The sequence below is a fragment of the Psammomys obesus genome, unplaced genomic scaffold (genome assembly GCF_907164565.1).
Source record: "Psammomys obesus unplaced genomic scaffold, mPsaObe1.curated_primary_1811, whole genome shotgun sequence".
Classification (NCBI taxonomy): Eukaryota; Metazoa; Chordata; class Mammalia; order Rodentia; family Muridae; genus Psammomys; species Psammomys obesus.
Window position 1 is genome coordinate 1,877,014 of NW_026596085.1, and position 20,155 is coordinate 1,897,168.

Sequence of the window (20,155 nt, forward strand, 5' to 3'; positions counted from 1 at the left end):
CTGCTGCCCAGGGGCTGCTGGGAGAGCTTGCAGAAAGAAAGCACTGCTCCACTGAGCCTCATCAACTTGTCCTGTGCCGGCGAACGCTGACTGCCAACCGGGAACCACATTGAGGACAGACACCCCTCACCCGAACACTGTGAAGATCTCCCAGTGTGGAAGCGTCCGTTGCTGCGGCCCGTCTTCCTCCCTCCGGTTCTGGCTAGGTGGCACTCCCATTCATCCTCCTCGATTAGTGTTGCTGGGAGGAGTTGAAAAGGCTCTGGCTCTTGCAGGTCATACTGCTACCAGGGTTTTGGGTGATGAGATTCTGCTGAGATCAATGCACTTCCCCCTCTCATCCAAAGGGCAGAGTTTAGCCCAGGACAGGAAGAAGGACAGTGCTCCAGAACTTTCCTCAGGATTACCTGTACACATTGAGATCACGGAAGCAACTGGTCCCCCGCACCAAATGCATCGCTGGCTTCGGCTCGGCTAAGAGATGGCGCATTGGGTAAAGGAGACTAAGTCAGACCCCTGGAACCCACCAAAAGGTGGAGAACCCCCTCCAGTCATCCAGAGCTCCAAACGTGTGCCACAGCACCTCTCCCCTGGTCAAAATGAGGGAAACTGTTCAAAAGTGCCTCGCAGGCACTTGAGTCACTCGGGCGCCTGACATCTGTGTAAGTCAAACACGCGTGCTTGTGCAGCAGAAGCGGCACACTGTCGTGCAGAGGCCCCACGCTCCACTCCCAGCAGCCACGTCAAGCAGGTGCAACCATCATCTCAGCTCCAGGGGCTCAAATAGTGAAAAGTGGTGCCTCTTTCCACTCAAGACTAAAGCTGTTTTCAAGCCCTTAGGGCAAGCCTTTCCTCAGTGAAAAGACACATGACGAACCTTCCCAGGTTGTCTCTAGCTGGGGTGCACGCGGCCGTTTGAATGTGGCCCACGGCTGATGGAGCTGTGACCACGTCAGGAGGGGTCTGTCCCTGCAGTTGGCTTTGAGGTACAGTCTCCCCATTTCCAGTAGCTGCAAGCTCAAATAAACCCTTCTCCATGCTGCCCTGTCACGCTTTAACTCGGCACCAAAAAGTGAGTAACAGATGGTGATTTATGGGACCCAAACAGGTCACACTGAGCAACACAGACAGGAGGAACAAGAGCTGACAGTCCACACTGAACCTAAGTGTCTGCTAAGCAGGTGAGGAGAGCGGCCTGGCCTCAACTCACCTGTGCACTCACAGGGAACCTGTGGTACAGCCTGGCCACAATGAACACAGCACCTGCAGGATGAGTAGTCTGGGCTGGTGCACACCCTAACTGCCCCAGCCACCACAGACACACAGTAAGCGTCAGGTGAGCAGAGGGCTCTGGAGGAGGCCTGGGATACACAGAAGAAAATCTTAACAGTCGTGGAATGCTGGGGTTCCAGAGTGGGGGCCTGAGTGTGGGCCTTGCTCCTGTCTCCATGTACAGAACACACTGGGTCCAGTCAACGCCCAGCTCAGACCAGCAACATCGCGGGCCGCACCCAGCCCAACCCAGCCCAGCCTGCCCTTGATGCAGCACAGAGACATCAGGAAAGGTTAAGGAATTTTCTTTATTTTTTACAAATTAAGACTATGTAGATATATTTTTTTAATCAAAAACACCTTTGTCTTCACAGTATGAGTTAGAGAATGCAGCCTGAGCTGAAAAACCAAAGAACTAGGAAAGAAAGTGGAAATGACAAGGATACCTGTATTAAAAACCTGTTAGGTATTTTCTTTAAAAGTAGTTTTATATCTTATCATTCTTGGCACTGTTTCTAAAGAAAAACTCCTTTATCCCAAGCAAAAAAGCATAAGAGGTGGAGTCTGGCTTCAAGAGGTGGAACCCAGTCAGCTCCCGAGGCCTCACAGAGTCATCTTTCTGGAAGAGTTGCTGATGTCCAGTAGGTAAGGTCAAGCCAGGGTGGAGGCATCAGGCCACTGGGGCAGCACCCATAGTGGCCCTGAGCCTCTTAGGGCACAGCATTGCAGAAGCAGTTTCGTGGGACAGAGAGCCAGCAGCCAATGTGTCAAATCACGCTGGCTGTGAGCAGAGGAAGCCCAGAACACCATCCTACTGGTATTGGGCTGTCAGCGGCCTGGTAGGCAGGGCCACGGCCTCGCTGGGTGCCACCTTCTGTGCAGACTGTGAAGGCTCACGGTTTGGTCACTGGCTGCTGCCCAGAAGACCAAAAATTTCTGGAAACTGAACGCTAAAGTGCGTCTCTTAGTGACCACGACCACCGCCTCAAATCTCTGGCCCGACACTCCCCAATCGTGTCCAGGCAGACAGACAAAAATGCACTGAAGCGCCGTGTGGAGCGCCGCCTCACTGACCCTGCCCATGTGGACGCGCTCAGTAGGTGGAGCTCCCCCAGAGCTGCGGCCCTCACCTCAGCTGGTGAGGCTCAGGCACCCTCCTTCCTATCCTCCCCCGAGACTCTTAACCAACGCCAGGAGGCCAATCAGTAACAAAGGCTATTAACTTTACAGACCAACAAAGAAAAATACAATAGGGAAACTTGAGAACTGTTCTGCCTTGCCCCTCATGAACGTCTGACCACAGTGGAAAGCAAGTAAATTCCCTGAGGGCCTCTCAGAGGTGTGAAAGAGAGCACCCACAGGTCCATGTTCCCTCCTCATGGCAAGGCAGAAAGGTGTTTGCCAGACTGAATTAGGCAGCAGAGGAAGCCAAGCACCCACCAGAGTCCACTCTGTCAGGCTGACAACTCAGGACAGGCAAGCGCCTTCCCAGGGCAAACACACTGCCCAGCTTCACAGAACTGTGAGAACCAAACCACAAGGGCAGAGAGTCCAGGGGTCCACCTGTGGAGGTGCGCAGAAGCGCGGACACCCGCTCCTCTGCTCATCCTGATGGACTGGCTGCCTGAGCACAGCAAGAGCCTATGGATGGGCTGACAGAAAGGGAATGAGGGAGAACCCGGGAATGTGAAGCCAAACTCCAAACTATATTCACTAATCAGTTTTTTGATCAAAAAAATTCAAAATAGAGAAAACCACAAAGTACAAAAGCTTTCCTGATGCTTTTCATTATCATAGATCACGACACCTGTGATGTGTGCAAAGAACTGAGGGCGAAGGAGGAAGGTCAAGCTGGAGAGGCTGCCGGCCAGTTCACTTCTTTTCTTTCTTCTTGTCCTACAAATGAACACAACAACAACCACCTAATTATTTTCCCCTCTGAAAAGAAGATCGAGGGGCAAGGATGGAGAGGAATGTGGGCAGCGTAGAGGATGCCAAGGGCTTGGCAGGAACGGGTTCTTCCACCCTGAGCTGCAGAGACAGGAACCACCTTAACCTCAGCCCAGACAGAAAGGACCAGAGCTCAGCAGCTCACAGGAACTGCTCATCTTCATGGCGCCCGTCCAGCTGTGGCACAGCCCGGATGGAGGCACCAACCCCCGCCCTGTGACCGCTCTACCCCACTGTACTTGCTGTCTTGTCTTCCTAAATCCGGTTTATAATGGAGAGCACATAGGTTCACTGTCCCTCTACTACTGGACAGACTGACAAGCGGATGGGGCTGGAGAGCTGCTCAGCCGTCAAGAGCACTGGCTGCTCTGGCAGAGGACCTGGCTTTGATTGCCAGGACCCACCCGGAAGCTCCCAACTGTCTTTACCCCAGTTCTAGGAGATCCAATGCATGCAGCAGACATGCATACATGCACTTAGACATATTCATAAAACTTTAGAATTCTAAACTGATCCACTTCTGATACTCACAAAAGAGACTCATTACACAACGTCTTCTCCAACACCTTTTTTGGGTCCTGACAAGCTCTGTAATCTTAAATTCTTCATGAGGTATGTTGCTTTCATAGCCAAACTGTCTTCCATTTGAAACTCACCTCAGAGATTCATTTATATTTTAAAAGTGTTGTTACGCAGTCTTTTTTCTTCATTATCAAGGACTGCTGGTTTACCTCCTGCTTGAGGGGCCTGCCTTGCACATTTGCCCTACACAGCGCCTGGGCAACTTTTCAAAAACTCCCACCCACATGCTGAACAGGAGCCACTCTTCCCTGTGTGGGCTGCAGGCTGACTCACCTTCTCATTCAGAGCCAGGATCAGCATGAGCTTCCGGAAGAGTGTAACAAAATCGAGAAAGAGGTCAACGCAGTGCCTGAAAGAGAAGAACTCTTTACTCACAGCGCTTCCCACCCTCCTCCACCTTCCTTCAGGGAGCACCAACCAGCCACCCAGTCAGTGACCTGGGAGTCACTTTCCCCACACTCCACCCACACTAAAATAGTCCGGGATCCTTTTCAAGTCAACAAATCCACGAGGCACCGGGAGACTGCACTCTGAACAGAACCAAGTGAACCTGGAACCACCAAGTACCAATAACTCGTAATGAGACCAACAGGGCTGATACTTACCAGACCATGCACATCCTCTCGCTACCACTGAAAAGCAGCATAAAGGAGAAAGCCCCTTCACTCCTGCGCGTGAAGCCCCAAGCTCAGCTCACCCAGCACTGCTAAAGCCCTGCATCTAACCCCTAGCACTGCATAAACCGCTGCTGCATGCCCATAATATCCCAGCACTCAGGAAGCAGAGGATTAGAAGTTCAAGGTCATCCTCAGCCACACAGTGGGTTCAAGGCCAGCCTGGACGACACGAGACCTGGCCTCTTAAAAAATTAACAAAATTCACACGTATGTATGGTTACGGAATGAATACTTTGTCTCAACCTTTATCCTCAAGGCAGAGCAGTTCTCACTTACCAGATGTAATCCTTATCTCCATTTTCAGCCTTTTCAATAATGAGCTGAGTATCAAAAAGGACAAAGCCGCACATGACCAGCAGACCCACATACAGGTTTGCCTAACAGAAGAGAGAGAGGACGTTACATGTGTAGTTGTAGTAGCAGGGAAAACAGCCTCTTTTCTGCTCTTACCCACTCTGAAAACATATCACATGCTAACCCGGAAGACAATCAAGTCCGCACTCCCTCCCAAAACACAATTCGGTTTTTCACTCCTTCAATCGGGACTGAGCAAACCCTGTTCTGAGCTGTGCCTAACTATGTTTCTTCCCGCTGTGGCAGAGGGCGACATCCTAGGAAGGTTTTGAAGGTCTGTAGGGCACTACCCAAAGAGAGTGAGTGTCCTACAGGATTCACCTACTTTGTTTAGAGTTAGGGAAGAAAAATGTATGAGGCAAAAAGTTGCTGAAAAGTTGTATACTAAATCTCACCTGGAACAGCCAAATGGATCCAAAGAAAAGGTTCCCCAGAGAAGACAGGAACATGAGGCTCATAGCTGACATCAGGACACCTGGTAAGACATGGCAAACATTGTCAGGAGAAAAGCCAAAGGAGGACAAAAACAAGCACACTAAGGCCATTTCTAACTGGCTCCCACAGAGTCCCCAGAGCCCTGAGGAAGAAAAGGTGGCCAGTGACAGGGCTCTAGAGCAGGGCCCAGAGCTTGTTTCCAGTCCATACCTCCCAAGAACAGGTAGCTCCGGCGCCTGGCGTAGAGCGCACTCAGGCTGAAGCAGGTGAAGATCATAGCCGTGCCCATGAAGGCGGTAGGGAGGATGCTGTAAAAGAAAAGGCCATGAGTTGAGGGTTACAACTATGTGGACTGTATTTAGGAGGCTATGCACAAAGGCACAAAGATACAAAACAACACAGTTACCTGGGATTGATGGCAATGCACAACTCCAAAGCAGGGCCCAGGCCAACTCCTAGGAAACAAAGCCCACAACATAAAATTACCATCAGTTCTGAAAAGAACCCTCATTCAAAGGCTGAACAATCCCTTTTACTCTACTCTTCGGGAAGACTAGGATTAGTAACAATAAAAAAGGAGAAATGTCATGTATTTCTGAGACTGCACTGTGGGCCAGGCCACACCAAAGAACAGGGTAAGAGCAGAGCCTGGCAGCCTTGGCCTCAATCCTTCAGATCACCCACCTCAGTCGTCAGGGACAGCCAGACCAGTTTCCCCAAGGGATCACTTGGCAACAGAGAGCAACTTTTCCTATCCCAACACTTCCTCTACTCTAGCTATTTGCTCTCCTGATAATCTACCCCTAACTCCTTTAAAACTAGTGTTCCCTGAGCCTTACTTACTGAATCTCCTGGCTAAGACTTCTGTAACCCCGTACAGCTTAGACGCTCACCGACAGCCTGGTGTGGTAAGCACAGTGCACTTTCAAGTACTTTATTATATAGCAGGAGTCTTGTTTCCCTTAGGAAGAATTCTGAAAAGTATTTTTTGTAGTCCTGGCTGTCCTGGAACTCGCTCTGTAGACCAGGATGGCCTCAGAGACCGCCTGCAGGCACCACCACACCCAGTAAGAGATGAACTCTAACTTAGCTCATGTCTATCATTTAAAAACTCATGAACCTCATTCATTTGAGCCATGCCCTTTTTTTTTTAATATATAAAATGTCATAGTTGTAGTGAAATTTTTGCTTGCTTAAAAAGCCCAGTTATGTGCTGGGTAGTAGTAGCACATGCCTTTAATCCCAGCACGTGGGAGGCAGAGGCAAGCAGATCTCTGAGTTGAAGGCCAGCCTAGTCTATAGAGCAAGTTCCAGCCAGAGCTACACAGAGAAACTCTGTCTTGAAAAAACAACCCCCCAAAAAAGCAACCACAACAAAACCCAAAAGGCCAGCACGGCCACCACCAATAGCTATGTCATGTGAGTATGTTTTTAATACTACATGCCTGCAGCTTCAGACTGTCTGCAGCTGCTATGATTTAGCTCGTGCTCTAAGAGGGATGGGATTTTTGCCAGCTGCAGATAGTTTATATTTGAAATTCTAGAGACTCTTGAGAGGGTATAAATCTGAGAGGCCCAAGAGGGCCTATGATGGCGGCTGCTGTCCCTGCTGCTGCTTTTGCTGCATTGCTGTTTGCTGTTCTACTGATGATGAAGATTGGACTTGCAGAGTAGACTTTCTCCAAGAAACATGACAGCCCTAATCAGCAGGAAGAAGTCCAAAGAGGTCTATGCTCCCTTTCCCCACTGACCTCCTCTCTCACCTGTCTAGTGTTTGGGAGTTGGAAGGGATTGGGATGGAGAAGCTGGTCGATACAGGAACCCAAATAAAGTAGTATGGCTACACATAGCTGTTAGCTACAAAGGTGCTTCCCCCTGTATGCAAGATGCACCTGCATGAAACAAGGCAGGACAAAGCAAAAGAAACCTTCAGAAACAAGTGTGACTAACTGCTGGGTTGAGGAGAGCAGAGGGGAGAAATCACAGCAGTGTAATGTGATTTAGGAATACAGAGACAGCTGTTCTGAAAAAATTGTACACAGCGGCTAGAAAGATGGCTCAGCGGTTAAGAGCACTGTCTGCTTCTTCAGGAGTCCTGAGTTCAATTCCCAGCAACCACATGGTGGCTCCCAACTGGAATCTGATGCCCTCTTCTGACATGCAGGTGCACATGCAGATAGAACACTCATACCTAAAACAAAAAAATTGTGCACAAACAGAAAAATATATGCCAGTTTTAGTCTAAAGAAGTACTAAAGATTCCAACACCGGCTCCTGTCCCATTAGACAGCCTCTTTACATACCTGTCAGGAAAGCGAAGCCAGCCAGAAGTCCCAGTCTTTTCTGCTCAGTTTCATGGCTATGAGGTGTTGCCATCAGCCACATCATCAAGCCCAGGGAGCCCAAGGCAGAGAGCAGGCCAGCCTGTTAGAAGCAGTCAGGAAGTAAGTGGCTGAAGGAGTCATGTTTACAAGGCTCAAATACTCAGTGAAATTCCTAACATCTGCTTCTCAACCCAGAGGCAGAGAAAAAGGTAGTATGTTCTCAGAGAGAATGGGGGGGGGGGGGGGAAGGACGAGAACCCTGGAAGGTGGGGCTAAGACACGGTCAATGGCAAAGGCTCTTTGTGGTCTGTCAGTTACAGAACTACTCAAGTCAAACAGAAAACACAAGGCAAACTGAAAGCTGCTAGAAAGAAGTATATCACACCTGTAGAACAAGCAAAACCAACCCTTCTGTCCACTTAAAAGGTGGGGGGGAACCACAAAAAAAAAAAAAAAAAAGCTGATGACCTGAGTTGTTCCATCCCTAGGTCCCAGTGGATAAGGGAGAAACACATGGAAGGCTTTTGGGTGTGGGTGGGTGTGTTCTAGGGGTTTAAAATCACTCAGCTATTTTTGAATGTTCTACAGTAAACATTAGTTTTTGTAAGAAGCATTTTTAAAGGGAAAACCCACCCACAGGAATTGGGAGCGCGCTGAGGATAATCACCAGCACCGAAGCTCCTGCCATTAGCGCTAGCTCCACTCTCATCACTGACAGCAGTTAATGGTCATACAGTTATGGTCCAAGAGGATGCTGATCAGCAGCTGAAGGGTCTCAGGGAACACAGCTTTCAGCATCCTCTGGTCGAATTTTCTCGAAATGATTAATGCACAGCCTTGCTTTAGGTGTTTCTTCTTCCTTTTTTTTTCTTGTTTTTTTTGTTTTGTTTTGTTTTTACTTGAGACAGGGTTTCTCTGTGTAGCCCTGGCTGTCCTGGAACTCTCTTTGTAGACCAGGCTGGCCTCGAACTCACAAGAGACCTGCCTGCCCCTGCCTCCCAAGTGCTGGGATTAAGGGTGTGTGGCACCACCGCCCAGCTTACCTGTTTCTTGTTAAAGACACTTGTCATATATTGTTCACTCACAAAGCTGACAGATGAGCATATTTCCCCCTGAAGTAAATCAACCATCACACCAGACAACACTTCAGCACCATGTTGTTTTGCAAAATCAGCAACAAAAACATAAAGGGCAGGTCATGTGTGCACACCTGTAACTGTGCACCCGGGCGCAGAAGCGGGCACCTGGCCCAGCCGGGACCACATGGGAAGACACCATCTGCATGTACACCAGGCTGTGTGCAGCTCGTGGCGAGAAGCATGTATGATGCCCGGTTCAATCCCAGCACAGAAAGCAAAAAGGGGGCACTGAGCCTGTAAAAGGACCACGAGTGAAGCATGTTCCTGATCTCTACTGGGCACGGCAGAGAAGATGAGTCAAAAGTGTGACCACTTCACATGTTCACAAAAGTGCCAAACAGTGAGCCTGGAGCGGCTGAGTCCTCAGCCAGTCAGTCTGTGTTGAGAACAGACTGCACATTTCATTACTTCAAACAACAAAAATGAAAAAAAAAAAAAAAAAAACCACAAAAAAAAAAAAAAAAAAAGGCCTAGAACTTGCTTTGAACTCAAGGATCAAAGCCTTGCCCTTTTGAGTGCCTAAAGCAATTTTTCATATAATCCTTGGCAGAGGATGCCTGAACAAAAGGACAATTCATTACAGTGGCAAATATCAACACAAACATAGCTCTGTATTTATGCTAAAAACAGGCACTCTAAAACTAGGCTGCTGGGGAAACTTTAAACTTTTTGGCTATTCTTTAAATAGCCTTCTGCTGGTCAAACCCAAACTCCTCTCCATGCATTGAAGGTCTCCCCCAAGCATGAAGACAACGGATGGGTCAAGTCTGAACAAGTCCCAATCCTCCTGCTTCTGACAGCTTTTCACCGTTACTTTGTTCCAAGCACTCCAGTCACTGAGGCCAGAGAAAGGTGGGCCAGGCACCCTGCCAAGGAGCGCTGGCACCTAGTGCAAGTTTGAGGACGGGTTTGTGTGTCAGCTGCCACTGACTGCATACCATCAGAGCCAAGCACCAGCGGAAGAGATTGCCACGCTCAGCTCCAGAGAGGAAACGGTTTAATAATGTCCTGAACCACTGGCCGGCTGAGTTCTGATAAGGATATTAAGGAGGGGACAGGAAGAGGTTACACTGTTAAGTTGTTTTCTTCCCAGTGGAGTCTGTGCCACTGCACCCACAGAGAAAACTGTTCTTACCTGAATGAAATGTGTGACCACATGGACATAGGCCCCTGCTGCCGCCACAAACATACAGAGTGCAAAACTGGCATAGACCTTCTTTAGGTGCTGCTGTGTCGAGGGTGTTCTAGGAAAGAATGTGTAACACACCATGTAAGCACAAGTTATCTCTTTCTCCCTTGCCAGACAGTAAGTGGGAGTTATATTATGAAGAGCCTGACACACTTTGGAACATATTATAAAGGCCGTTTGGAGAACGGCTTGCAGAATCTTTACATGAGCACTTAGGACCCACACTGGACCAGTGACTGGCCAGTGACTACAGAGCGGCCCTAGAACCTGGCTACTTATGCTAGGCTTCTTTGGAATACACATAAAAGTTACCCAACTAAGAGAAGAAACCAGGTATGATCAGAATAGTACAGTTAAATCACTTACATGTGGGAAAATTTTAAGAGGGCATCAAAGTTGATCTTCCGATCAAATATGTTCATGGCTCCAAAATCTGTTCAGCACAGCTTCCACTGAGAAAAAGAAAAGCTTATTTTATAGACACCAGGATGCATAAGAACACAGGCACCTTTTTAATAAGAAAGTTACTGCTTTACTTTATGGGTATACGTGTATCCATATATGTACATGAATATATGAATGAGCACTATATGCACGTGGTATCTAAGGAGGCTGGAAGAGGGCATCTGACTCACTGGGGCTGCGGTTATAGACTATGAGTCACCTGATATGGGTGCTGGGAACCTTTCTGTTTACATAAGACAGGCTCCTCCTAGAGACTCTGTCTAGACCAGAGCTTGCTGTAGAGACCAGGCTGGCATCGTACTCAAGAGATCTGCCTCTGCCTCCTAAATTCTGGGGTTAAAGGTGTGTGCCACCACAGCTGGCTTCCTTGGGACCATTCTTGTCGAAAGACTGTAATACTATAAATGGCTCCTCACACTCTTTGAAGTCTCTGTGTGCGCGCCCTCACGACTGCGATGTGTGCAACTGTGGACATGTGCTTGTCATACCATGTGCTGACGTCAGAGGGCGCCCTAGGCCCCACCTTTCACTTTGAGACAGTTTTGCTGGCCTGTGAGCTGCTAGGGATTCTACCGTCTCACTCATCTCTCCCCAAAGGATCACTGGGATCACAGAGGGGAACACCCATGTGTGACTTCTCCGTGTTCCACGGACTCAAACTCAGGTTCTTAACATTTCCATTGCTCACAGAACCACCTCATCAGCCCATGTGCTAGTCTTGCCTTAGATTTCCTAATTGTTAGTATCTGCTTTTCCCCTCCTCTACATATGGCAGTAATTAACATAAAGACTTAAGTTTTTCTTGAACTGCAGAGACAATGCTCTAATGCTTAAGTATATCTATCCTGAAACACCCATCAGCCAGAGAATTAATGATGTCATGTTATCACCTGATTACAGACCCAACCAGATCTTCCAACAGTCCCGGCCTGTCAGGCAGCCTTTCAGAACCAAAGCCAAGCATCTACCACTTCCTTTCCGCTGTGAACCTTGGAGTGGACGGTGAAAACCATCCCTGTCCCCACCCTCCACCAAAACACAGAAATTTAAAAGCAAAAAATCAAAAGCCAACCAAACTACATCCAGGTTACATCACACTAATGCCATAAAAGCCAGATTAAATTCTGCTCCTCGTATCTCACAAGCAATCCTATGTGTACACAGTCAGTCTACGGAACTAGGGGCCGATCAAGAACTTTCATCTTTGCTAAATACTGCTCACCCCGAGTCCTTACTAAACACACCATGCCCATTCTAGTTCTTATCTACCAAAAAGGGAAGGAGAAGAACCATTAACCTGCAATCGAAGTTACAATCCTGCAGTCAGCTTCTGAGGCTTCCCAGACCAGCAGAAGGGTGCACCTCTCCAGCCTGTGGGAGTCAGCCACCTTTCCCGAGGCTCTCTTCCCTCACAGGAAACAACCACAAGGGTTACTGCTTGCTGGCTTTCTCAGACGGCCTTCTTCCTCATCACACTCCACTTACCTTGACTCTTCTAATTCCGTTTTTAAGACCAGATCTGGTGGAAGCTGCAGAGCCTAGCCAGGTGCTGCTCTTCTCTCAAGTCAGCAGCCTCTGAGCCCTCCTCATCGAGATGGTGCAACTATTGCAGGCTGTTGCAAGGCCGAGCACAGCCTTCCATAAGCATGATGAATTCATTCTCCCGAGAGCACGCTTACAGGACAGCACAATCCAGCAACTGGAAAGTGTCTTTAAGGCTTCCATTAACACTCCTAATGACATCCCCAGAGAGAACTTGCAACCTACACTGCCAAGTTTCTCAGTACTCACCACACAAGTGCTAAAGTACCTCTTGCTTCCAATTTCAAGCACCAACAGGGGGAGGGGAGCTTGTATACCCAGGAGACTGTTAGTCAGAAAGGGGCAATACTCATGTAACCAGTCCCCTCTGAGGGGAAACAGAGAGCACAATGGCAGAAACTCTTCTTTGCTAGTCTGCTCTTCTGACATGTTCCAGAAGGTACTGCCTTGCCTCTTTTTGGGGGCTCTCAGTTGATTAAAAATCAAAACAAAAAACAAACAAACAAACAAAGCATTAAGATGGGGGCCGTGGTGTCACATGCCGTTCATCCCAGCACTCAGGAGGCAGAGGCACGGGGACCAGCACGGCTGGACACTACAGAAGGGAGAAAAGGACAAGGGCTGGAGAGGCTCTGCAGTCAGGAGCGCGGCTGCTTCCTCAGGGGCAGGTTCTCGCCTAGCACTCACATGCTGGCCTACTGCTGGCTGCTGTAACCAGATCCAGGGGACACAAGGCCCTCCTTCTGAACTCTGAAGGCACCAGGCACACATTTGGTATACAAACATATTTGCATACAAAACACTCGGTTAAAAAAAAAACAAAGGGCAAGACAAAGTCGCTGTGGGTAAGAATGAGAATATCGAGAATATCGATACTGTTTCACCTTGACTTACTAAGACACACAAAACCCTAGGCTTCTGCCACTGCTGTGAAACGCAGTCTCACTTACATAAGCCAAACCTTCAATCCTCAGGGTCCTGAGGGCCCTGTCAATCAGGTTAAAACTTCCCTTGTTTGCTTTTACTACCTATTTCAATTTAAACAACAACAATAGGGCCTCTCTGTGAAGCACTGGCTGTCTGGAACTTGCTCTGTAAATCAGGCTGGCCTCAAACTCAGATCCAGATGTCGGCCTCTGCCTCCCAAGTGCTGGGCCTAAAGGTGTGAGCCACCAAACCCAGCCTATTTCAAAATTTAAGTAAACTGTATTAACTACAGCAATTTTAATACTGCTACTCGGGGTGGGAGAGCAAGGCAGAGTCCAAGAGATGGCTCACAGGGAAAAGCACTTGCTTTGCAGCCTGATGACCTGGGTTCCATCCCCGGAAGCCACAGTGAAGAGTGCCAACTCTCAATACTAAATGTATATGCCTTATTTCATTTTGGAAATGTTAAAATGTAAGGAGAAATATGCAGGTCTCAGGAGGAAGAAAATGTAACCTTTGGTAAGAATGAAAGTATAAACAGAGATAAAATGCTCCCTCAAGGTTTTGTTTTGTTGTTGTTGAGACAGGGTCTCTCTGTGTAGCCTTGGCTGTCCTGGATTGTTTTTGTTTTTGAGACAGGGTCTCACTATGTGGCCCTGGCTGGCCAGAGCTTACAAAAGAAATCCACCTGCTTTTGTTTCCAAGTGCTAGCATTAAAAATTCACACCACCATGCCTGGCCCTGACCTATACATTAAAAAAAAAAAATTTCCAAAGTAGGATGTTTTTACAGGGTACCAGACCCTCTTCTGTGTTGGACAATTTGTTGGATTTTTCTGTTTTTAAATATACAATGCTTGACTTTTTGTCAAGGGGAAAAAAAGATAGACAGGAGTATAGCTTAGTAGTAAGGCCCTTGCCTGGCTGTGAAGGCCCAGGCTCAACGCCAGATACTCCAAAATTAAACATTAGTCCATTGTATCTGGGAGTGCCAATTGCTACAAAATTCACTCTGATATTTCTGATACACAACTATCACAAAAATCAACAAGCCTAGTACGATGGCACTCCTCTGTAATATAAGCACTTGGGAGACAGGTAGGAAAACTTTGAAGGGTAGCCTGGGCTATATTGGTCTTAAAAAGAAAAATCACTGGTCAACTTCACCATGAAGTATAATTTATACAGAAACCTAGAAATACTCAAGTCTGAAATAGTATGAAGGATTCTTCACACTAACCTAAATGGCAGTGCCTTGCGGGGTCACTGGAGATCTGCTCACATTGCATGTATAAGAAAAGGGAATGCTCAGGTGCTTAGTCACACCAAAATGCTCTAGCTAAGCGCCTTATTCTACGCCTGTATCACCCCAGACAGGGTTTCTTGTGTAGCCCTGGCTGTTCTGGAACTTCTCTGTAGACCAGGCTGGCCTCAAACTCAGAGATCCACCTGCCTCTGCCTCCCAAGGGCTAGGATTAAGTGTGTGTGCCACCACCGCGTGCATCTTTAAGGCAGAAGGAACTGTAAATATTAACAGAATCTATCAAATTTTGTTATGCACATATTGCTACAATTTTGTTTAAGTGTCACCAAAACAGTGGTGACAGAGCCAGCCTCCATTGCCAGAGCCACCCAAATTATAAAACAGAAAGCAAGAACTGGGAGGGACACACTTCTAATCCCAGCATTCTGGAAGGCTGGACAGGATAGGGAGTTCAGCAGTGTCTTGGGTTTCACAGCTGAGACTTACTAAAACAAAACCACCCCAGCCTGAGGGCTTAGCTCAATGATCAATCATCAGTGCCCGCCCACCTGTGCTCTCTCTCTCCCACACTCTCAAGCACGCACGCATGCACGCACGCACGCACGCACACACACACACACAAAAAAAAAACTTCTAAGTTTACTGCATAATTTTTACCAAGAAAGGACCAGGTATTTCTGTGACCTTTTACTTGGTAGGATAAAGCCTATCCGGATCTTGTTAAATCCCTTGTTTCCGTTCCAAGTACCCTTCTTACCCTTGTCCAGAAACAAAAGATTACCTAATGATGGTCATGCCTGAAAAGCGCGTGCGCGCGCGCGCGCGCGCGCGCACACGCGCACACGCACACACACACACACACACACAAGCTGCAACACTGGGACACAAGCTTTCCTAGCATGCAAAAGGGCCTACCCACCACTGGAAGAAAAAAACTATAATTTTATCATTAAGGCTTATTAATACTTCTCTACACAAGAAAGCAAAGTTAGATAAGGTGGAAGTCCAAGAAAACAAACTAAAATTTGAAGGAACCTGATAAACCTCCTCCCTAGCTAAAACTACTTTTGTTTAAAGAGTATGCTTTTAACACATTCTTCCACTTATCTCTTGCCCCAGAAGGCCACGAGGTGCTCGGGAGGGAGGCAGCCTCATACTGCTAAGTGATAAGCTGCCAAGGTAGAGTTTGTTAATGTTAAATGCACTGTTGTTAGCTTGACGCTTTTCTTGCTATCCTAGGAGCAGTCAAAACAATCTCAAGACAATCCAAGGTATCCGGTTTCAACTAGGACTGGGCCTATATCATAAAACAGTGAGTGGTTCTCAGCCTTCCTAATGCTCTGACCCTTTAACACAATTCCTCATGTTGTGATGAGCACAACACAAAATTATTTTTGTTGCTACTTCCTAACTGTAATTTTGCTGTTAAGAATCATGATTTAAATATCTGATATGAAGAATGTCTGATATGTGACCTGTGAAAGGGCTATCTGACCCCAGATTGAAGCCTGCTGTGCCTTTAGAGCTCTCTCTAACCTGAACCAAATCTGGGGCTATGCCACCACTCCATTTATCTCTGGAGGAGGCTGCCTTAGAATCAAAGCAGTCATTACCAAAGGAATGCCTACCATGGGCAATGTTTTTGAAAAAAGATCTCTCTCTGTAGCCCTGGCCATTCTGGAACTCATAGACCAGGCCAACCTTGAACTCAAAGAGATCAGACTGCCTCTCCCTCCTGAGTGCTGGGGTCAAAGGTGTGCACCACGAAGCCTGGCTCAAATTTCTTTCTTTTTTGAATCAATTCTAAAACTACTGAATTTCTCTCTCTAAAACCACAATTCTTTGGCAGAAGTGAAGCATAAGGTTTCAATGTCCTAAATACATAATCTTCCATTAGAAACCAATAATCCCTCCCCCCACTAACACCTTGTTTTACTGCCCCCCCTCCCCCCCCCCGAAAAAACAAGCATAAATTAGAAACAAAAGAATCATGCAACTTCAGCATTCCTCAGTTAGTCCACCCAGAGTGGAAACTACTCAAACACAATCCATTTGTTACAGCCTTTCTCTCTGGTCTTGAATGCTCTATTTAGGAAATGTGTACTACCATGAAATTTGGTTAGAAACTCTCTGGGAACAAAACAGGATCCTACATTAGCCAAGTCAAAGAGGCAAGAACAACTGAGCAGAGAGAACATTAAGGGTGGCTGGTTCCCCAGAGGGGATTAATTCCCTTGGGTAGTTTATGAAATAAAATGAAACCGTTCAAGTCTGTGCATTGTCTCCAATGATAATACTTATCAATTTGTTCCCCTCTGGATGAGCAGGAACAGGGTTCAGGATAGTTGAATTAACAAAACAGGAGGGGGAAAACACAGGTAATTCACATGTGTAAAGTGTTTCTTTGACTTGCTAGCTTAGTTGTTAAATTGTATAAACCGGACACAACCCCTATTATCTTCACATTAAGTCCAAGCAAGAAAGAGTCCCGCATTAAATTTTTTTTCTTTTTTTTAATGGCAATGTAATAGTGGCAAGTACTGATTTGACCAGCATCAGAAAGTTGAAACTGGGGAGTCAGAACCAGCTTCAGGTGCCCTGACTTTTACAGTGCAGTGCCATTTCACCCACCACAGAAAAGCAAGCTTTCAATAAGCCCGTATCATAACCCCCAAAACATATCTTGATTCCTACCACTCATATAGTTTTTAAGCATTTCTATCAAGAACATGAGCTAGATTTCTAACAAGGAGAAAAAAACAGGAATTGCAAAGTATCTGAATTAATTTTTCCTTTCCTAGTCATTAGGAAAGCAAGGCTACATTCAGATCAACAGGGAGAGAATAAGGGTGTGAAACGGTATTTCCATATGCTAAATAATGGAAGGAGGAAACTGTGGATCCAAGTTACAGATTACATTTCTCAGGGGCTCAAGCCATTCTCTCTTGGAGGAAAACTAAAGAGAAGCTAAATGTTAATTTATCCTCTAAGCTAAAACAAAAATAATTTAGACAATAAAGAAACACCAAAGAAAATAAATGTAACAATTACAAACTTAAGTGTGTTTGCAGTAGCCACAAAAAACGTGATTATGCAATCCAGGGAAATCTTTCTGGAACCAAATCTCTTAAACTACCCATACAGCCCCAAGATAAACTACATAAATATCAATAAATAACAAAAAAATCTGCCATTGACCTTTAACCTTAAAGGCCTTGTCTGTGTTTCAGGCAGTCAGCTCTTCTAAAGTGTTACACATTCACAGGTGCTTGTGTAACTCGAGAGTCTCAAATTCAATGTGGTTTTGTTGGTGTTTGACCAACAAAAGCCTAACTGGACAGGCAAAGCAACCTGGCCTGGCAGGGAATAACTTGTTTTTGTTGTTGGAGGAGGAGGAGGAGGAGAAGAAGAGGGAGAGAGAGGAGAGGAGGGAAAGAACGAGATAGAGAGACAGAGAGAGAGCACCAACGCTTACTTATCAGAGATTTAGTAGGTCGGTCCAAGAAAAACCGCCCGTGGCCGCCCTAGCCGAGCAGACTTTGGGACTCCCACAGGGCTCAGGACCAAGCAATCAAGGCCACCTCACCTGTCCAGAGGTAGCCAATCAGATCAGAGCGGGGCTGGGGAGCCAAGCCAAGCCCGAGGCTTCTCACCTCTGGCCTCTACCGTTGGCTTCCAAGTCACTAAGGAATCTCGCGTGTCACAGAGCCGTGTGACATCACCCGGGCCGCCGTGACAGGGCAGTCTGCTTAACCAGGCCTAACTCGAGTGCCCGGCCCCGACGGCTCACCCAGGCGAGGCGGCAGCGGGGTCGGGGACCCGAGAACGCGCAGCCAAGCAGCGATCGCGGGGTGGGGCGGGAGGGACCAGACTACACAGCTTTCGCTTTCCTTTACCTCAAAGTCAGGAGCGAGGGACGTGCCCCTAGTTCAAGCCTGAACCTGGCCGAGGGGAAGCGGAGGACACGGCGAGGGACGCAGGCGACGCTCGCTCCGAGGCCTCCGCCGCAAGCCCAGGCCCCAGGGCCCGGGAGACCCCGCGGGCTCGCCCCCGCCCCGCCCCCGCCGGCGCCGCTGCGCATGCGCGGCACCAGTTCCTCCGCGTCCCTCCCCGCCCGGCTCGCCTGGGTCTCGACGCAGAGCGGGCCCGGTTCCCTCCGGGGCTGACCCGTCCACGAACGGACGCGGCTGCGCACTCCCGCTCCCTCCACACCCCTCGCCCCGGGGTCGCCCAGCGCGAGCCTCGCACGTACCTCCTCGATCCGCCTCTCGGGAGCTCCCCAGCTCGGCTGAAACCGGACGTGCTCTGAGGCCCCAGCGGTTGGCTCGGGAAGTCTACCCACACCCTCCCCCTCCGCCACCAACCCCCGGAGAGGCCCCGCCCTCGCCCGGCCCGGCCACGTTTTCATTGGCCCTTGGCTGCGCTGCCGCCTGCCCATTGGCTGTACGCTCATAAACAGCTGCCGCTTGCGTCAGCGTCCTCGGCTAATTGCCTTGTCAGTCAAGACCGTGGCCACCAACCGGCACCTCAGCCGTGGGCCTCCGCCTTCCTCCCTGTAGGAAGAACGGATGTCTGTCTTGATGCCCGTCGAGCTGAGAAAGCGAAGTAGGGTGTGCCAAGCCTGATGTCAAGTGAGAGCCCCCACCACATGACACTAAAAAGTCCCAAGATGCTGGTTTTAGGCTTCTCGTGGAACGGTAAAGAAGAAAAGCGAGGCAGCCCAGCCAAGTTCCCTCCCTGGAATCTTTTGTTTTTCGAGACAGGGTTTCCCTGTGTACCCTTGGCTGCCCTGGAATTCATTGTGTAGGCCAGGCTGGCCTCGAATTCACAGAGACCCATCTGCCTCTGCCTCTCCGGTGCTGGATTAAAGGTGTGCGCCACCACCGCGCGGCTTCCCTGGGACCTTTAACCAGTGAATACAGTGGAGTTTAAGCTTCAGAGTACCTTTGAAGGTCCAGCCATTCTACAGGAGCCTAGGTACCCCAGCCTGGAGAGGTCTGAGGCCAAACAGGCTACCAACCACTTCCTTAACTACCTGCATGGAAGTGGGTGGGTCTTCATGGGGTACTGCAGGTCAGGTGTGACAGGGCAGCAAAGAGCTGGCCTTGCAGTCCTAACCAGCTCTTTGGAGACCTTGCCAAGGTAGATCAAAGAGCAGGCTCTCTCTCTCTCACTCAGGGCGTGGCTCTAGCAGGAACACAACAACGCAAGAACTAGTAAGGAGCTGTGAAGTTAAAGAGAGAGCGGGGTGTGGGGTGTGAGTGTACTTTTTCTTTTCTTTTTTAGTGGCCCTCACCTTTAATCCCAGCACTTAGGAGGCAGAGGCAGGCTGCTCTCTGAAGTTGAGACCAGCCTGGTTTACAGAGCAGTTCCAAAACATCCAGGGCTACTAGAGGTGGAGGCAGGAGTTTCTGGGGACTCTTGGCCAGATATAAATTAGTTACATAAGTTAAAATTAACAAGAAAAAAACGACCAAGCATGATGGCATAGGCCCTTAAACCCAGCACTCAGGAGGAAGAGGGCGGCAGATCTTTATGAGTTTGAGGCCAGCTTGGTCTACATAGTGAGCTCCAGGCATAAGTGAGACTCTCTAAAAAAAGAAAACAAAGTAAACAATTAGAGTTTAAAAGAAAATGACATAAAAAAAGAAAAAGAGGGGCTGAAGAGATGGTTCAGAGGTTGGTTAAGAGGCTGCTCTTCCAGAGGACGTAGGTTCAATTCCCAGCACCCACATGGCAGCTCACAACTTTCTGTAACTCCAGTTCCAGGGGGTCCAGTGCCCTCTTTGAGTCCTGGTATAGTTAGTGGAAGTGTGCAGTGCACAGATATACATGTGGGCAAAACACCTATACACATTCTTATACCCTTTAGAGGGAGGTAGGGAGGTGTTAAGGTTTTATTGAAAAGCATTCCCCAAAGGTTCAGATGTTTGAACACTCGCTGTCAGGCTGCTGGTGCTGTTCTAGGAAGCTACAGAACCTTTAGGAAGTGGGGTCTAGATAAAGGAAGTGGGTTGCTGGAAAGCAGGTCTTGGG

The 20,155-nt window shown here is 48.2% G+C and overlaps 1 protein-coding gene across 4 annotated transcripts; it reads right to left on the reverse strand.

Annotated features, from left to right (window-relative positions):
* Positions 1 to 1,561: 1,561 nt before the first annotated feature.
* Tmbim6 (transmembrane BAX inhibitor motif containing 6) lies at positions 1,562 to 18,467 on the reverse strand. Of its 4 annotated transcripts, none has more exons than XM_055626861.1 (10): positions 18,372 to 18,467; positions 10,289 to 10,374; positions 9,869 to 9,977; positions 7,574 to 7,694; positions 5,677 to 5,725; positions 5,481 to 5,578; positions 5,231 to 5,310; positions 4,758 to 4,858; positions 4,078 to 4,153; positions 1,562 to 3,168 (listed from the first exon to the last, which is right to left on the reverse strand). In XM_055626861.1, exons 2-10 carry the CDS (start codon positions 10,342 to 10,344, stop codon positions 3,145 to 3,147), a joined length of 714 nt encoding a protein of 237 aa, XP_055482836.1. In that variant the 5' UTR covers positions 10,345 to 10,374; positions 18,372 to 18,467; the 3' UTR covers positions 1,562 to 3,144. The 4 variants fall into 4 exon arrangements, with proteins under 4 accessions (XP_055482836.1, XP_055482838.1, XP_055482840.1 ...); XM_055626863.1 differs by lacking the exon at positions 18,372 to 18,467 and adding an exon at positions 18,016 to 18,120; XM_055626865.1 differs by lacking the exon at positions 18,372 to 18,467 and adding an exon at positions 11,873 to 11,924.
* Between the last annotated feature and the right edge of the window lie 1,688 nt (positions 18,468 to 20,155).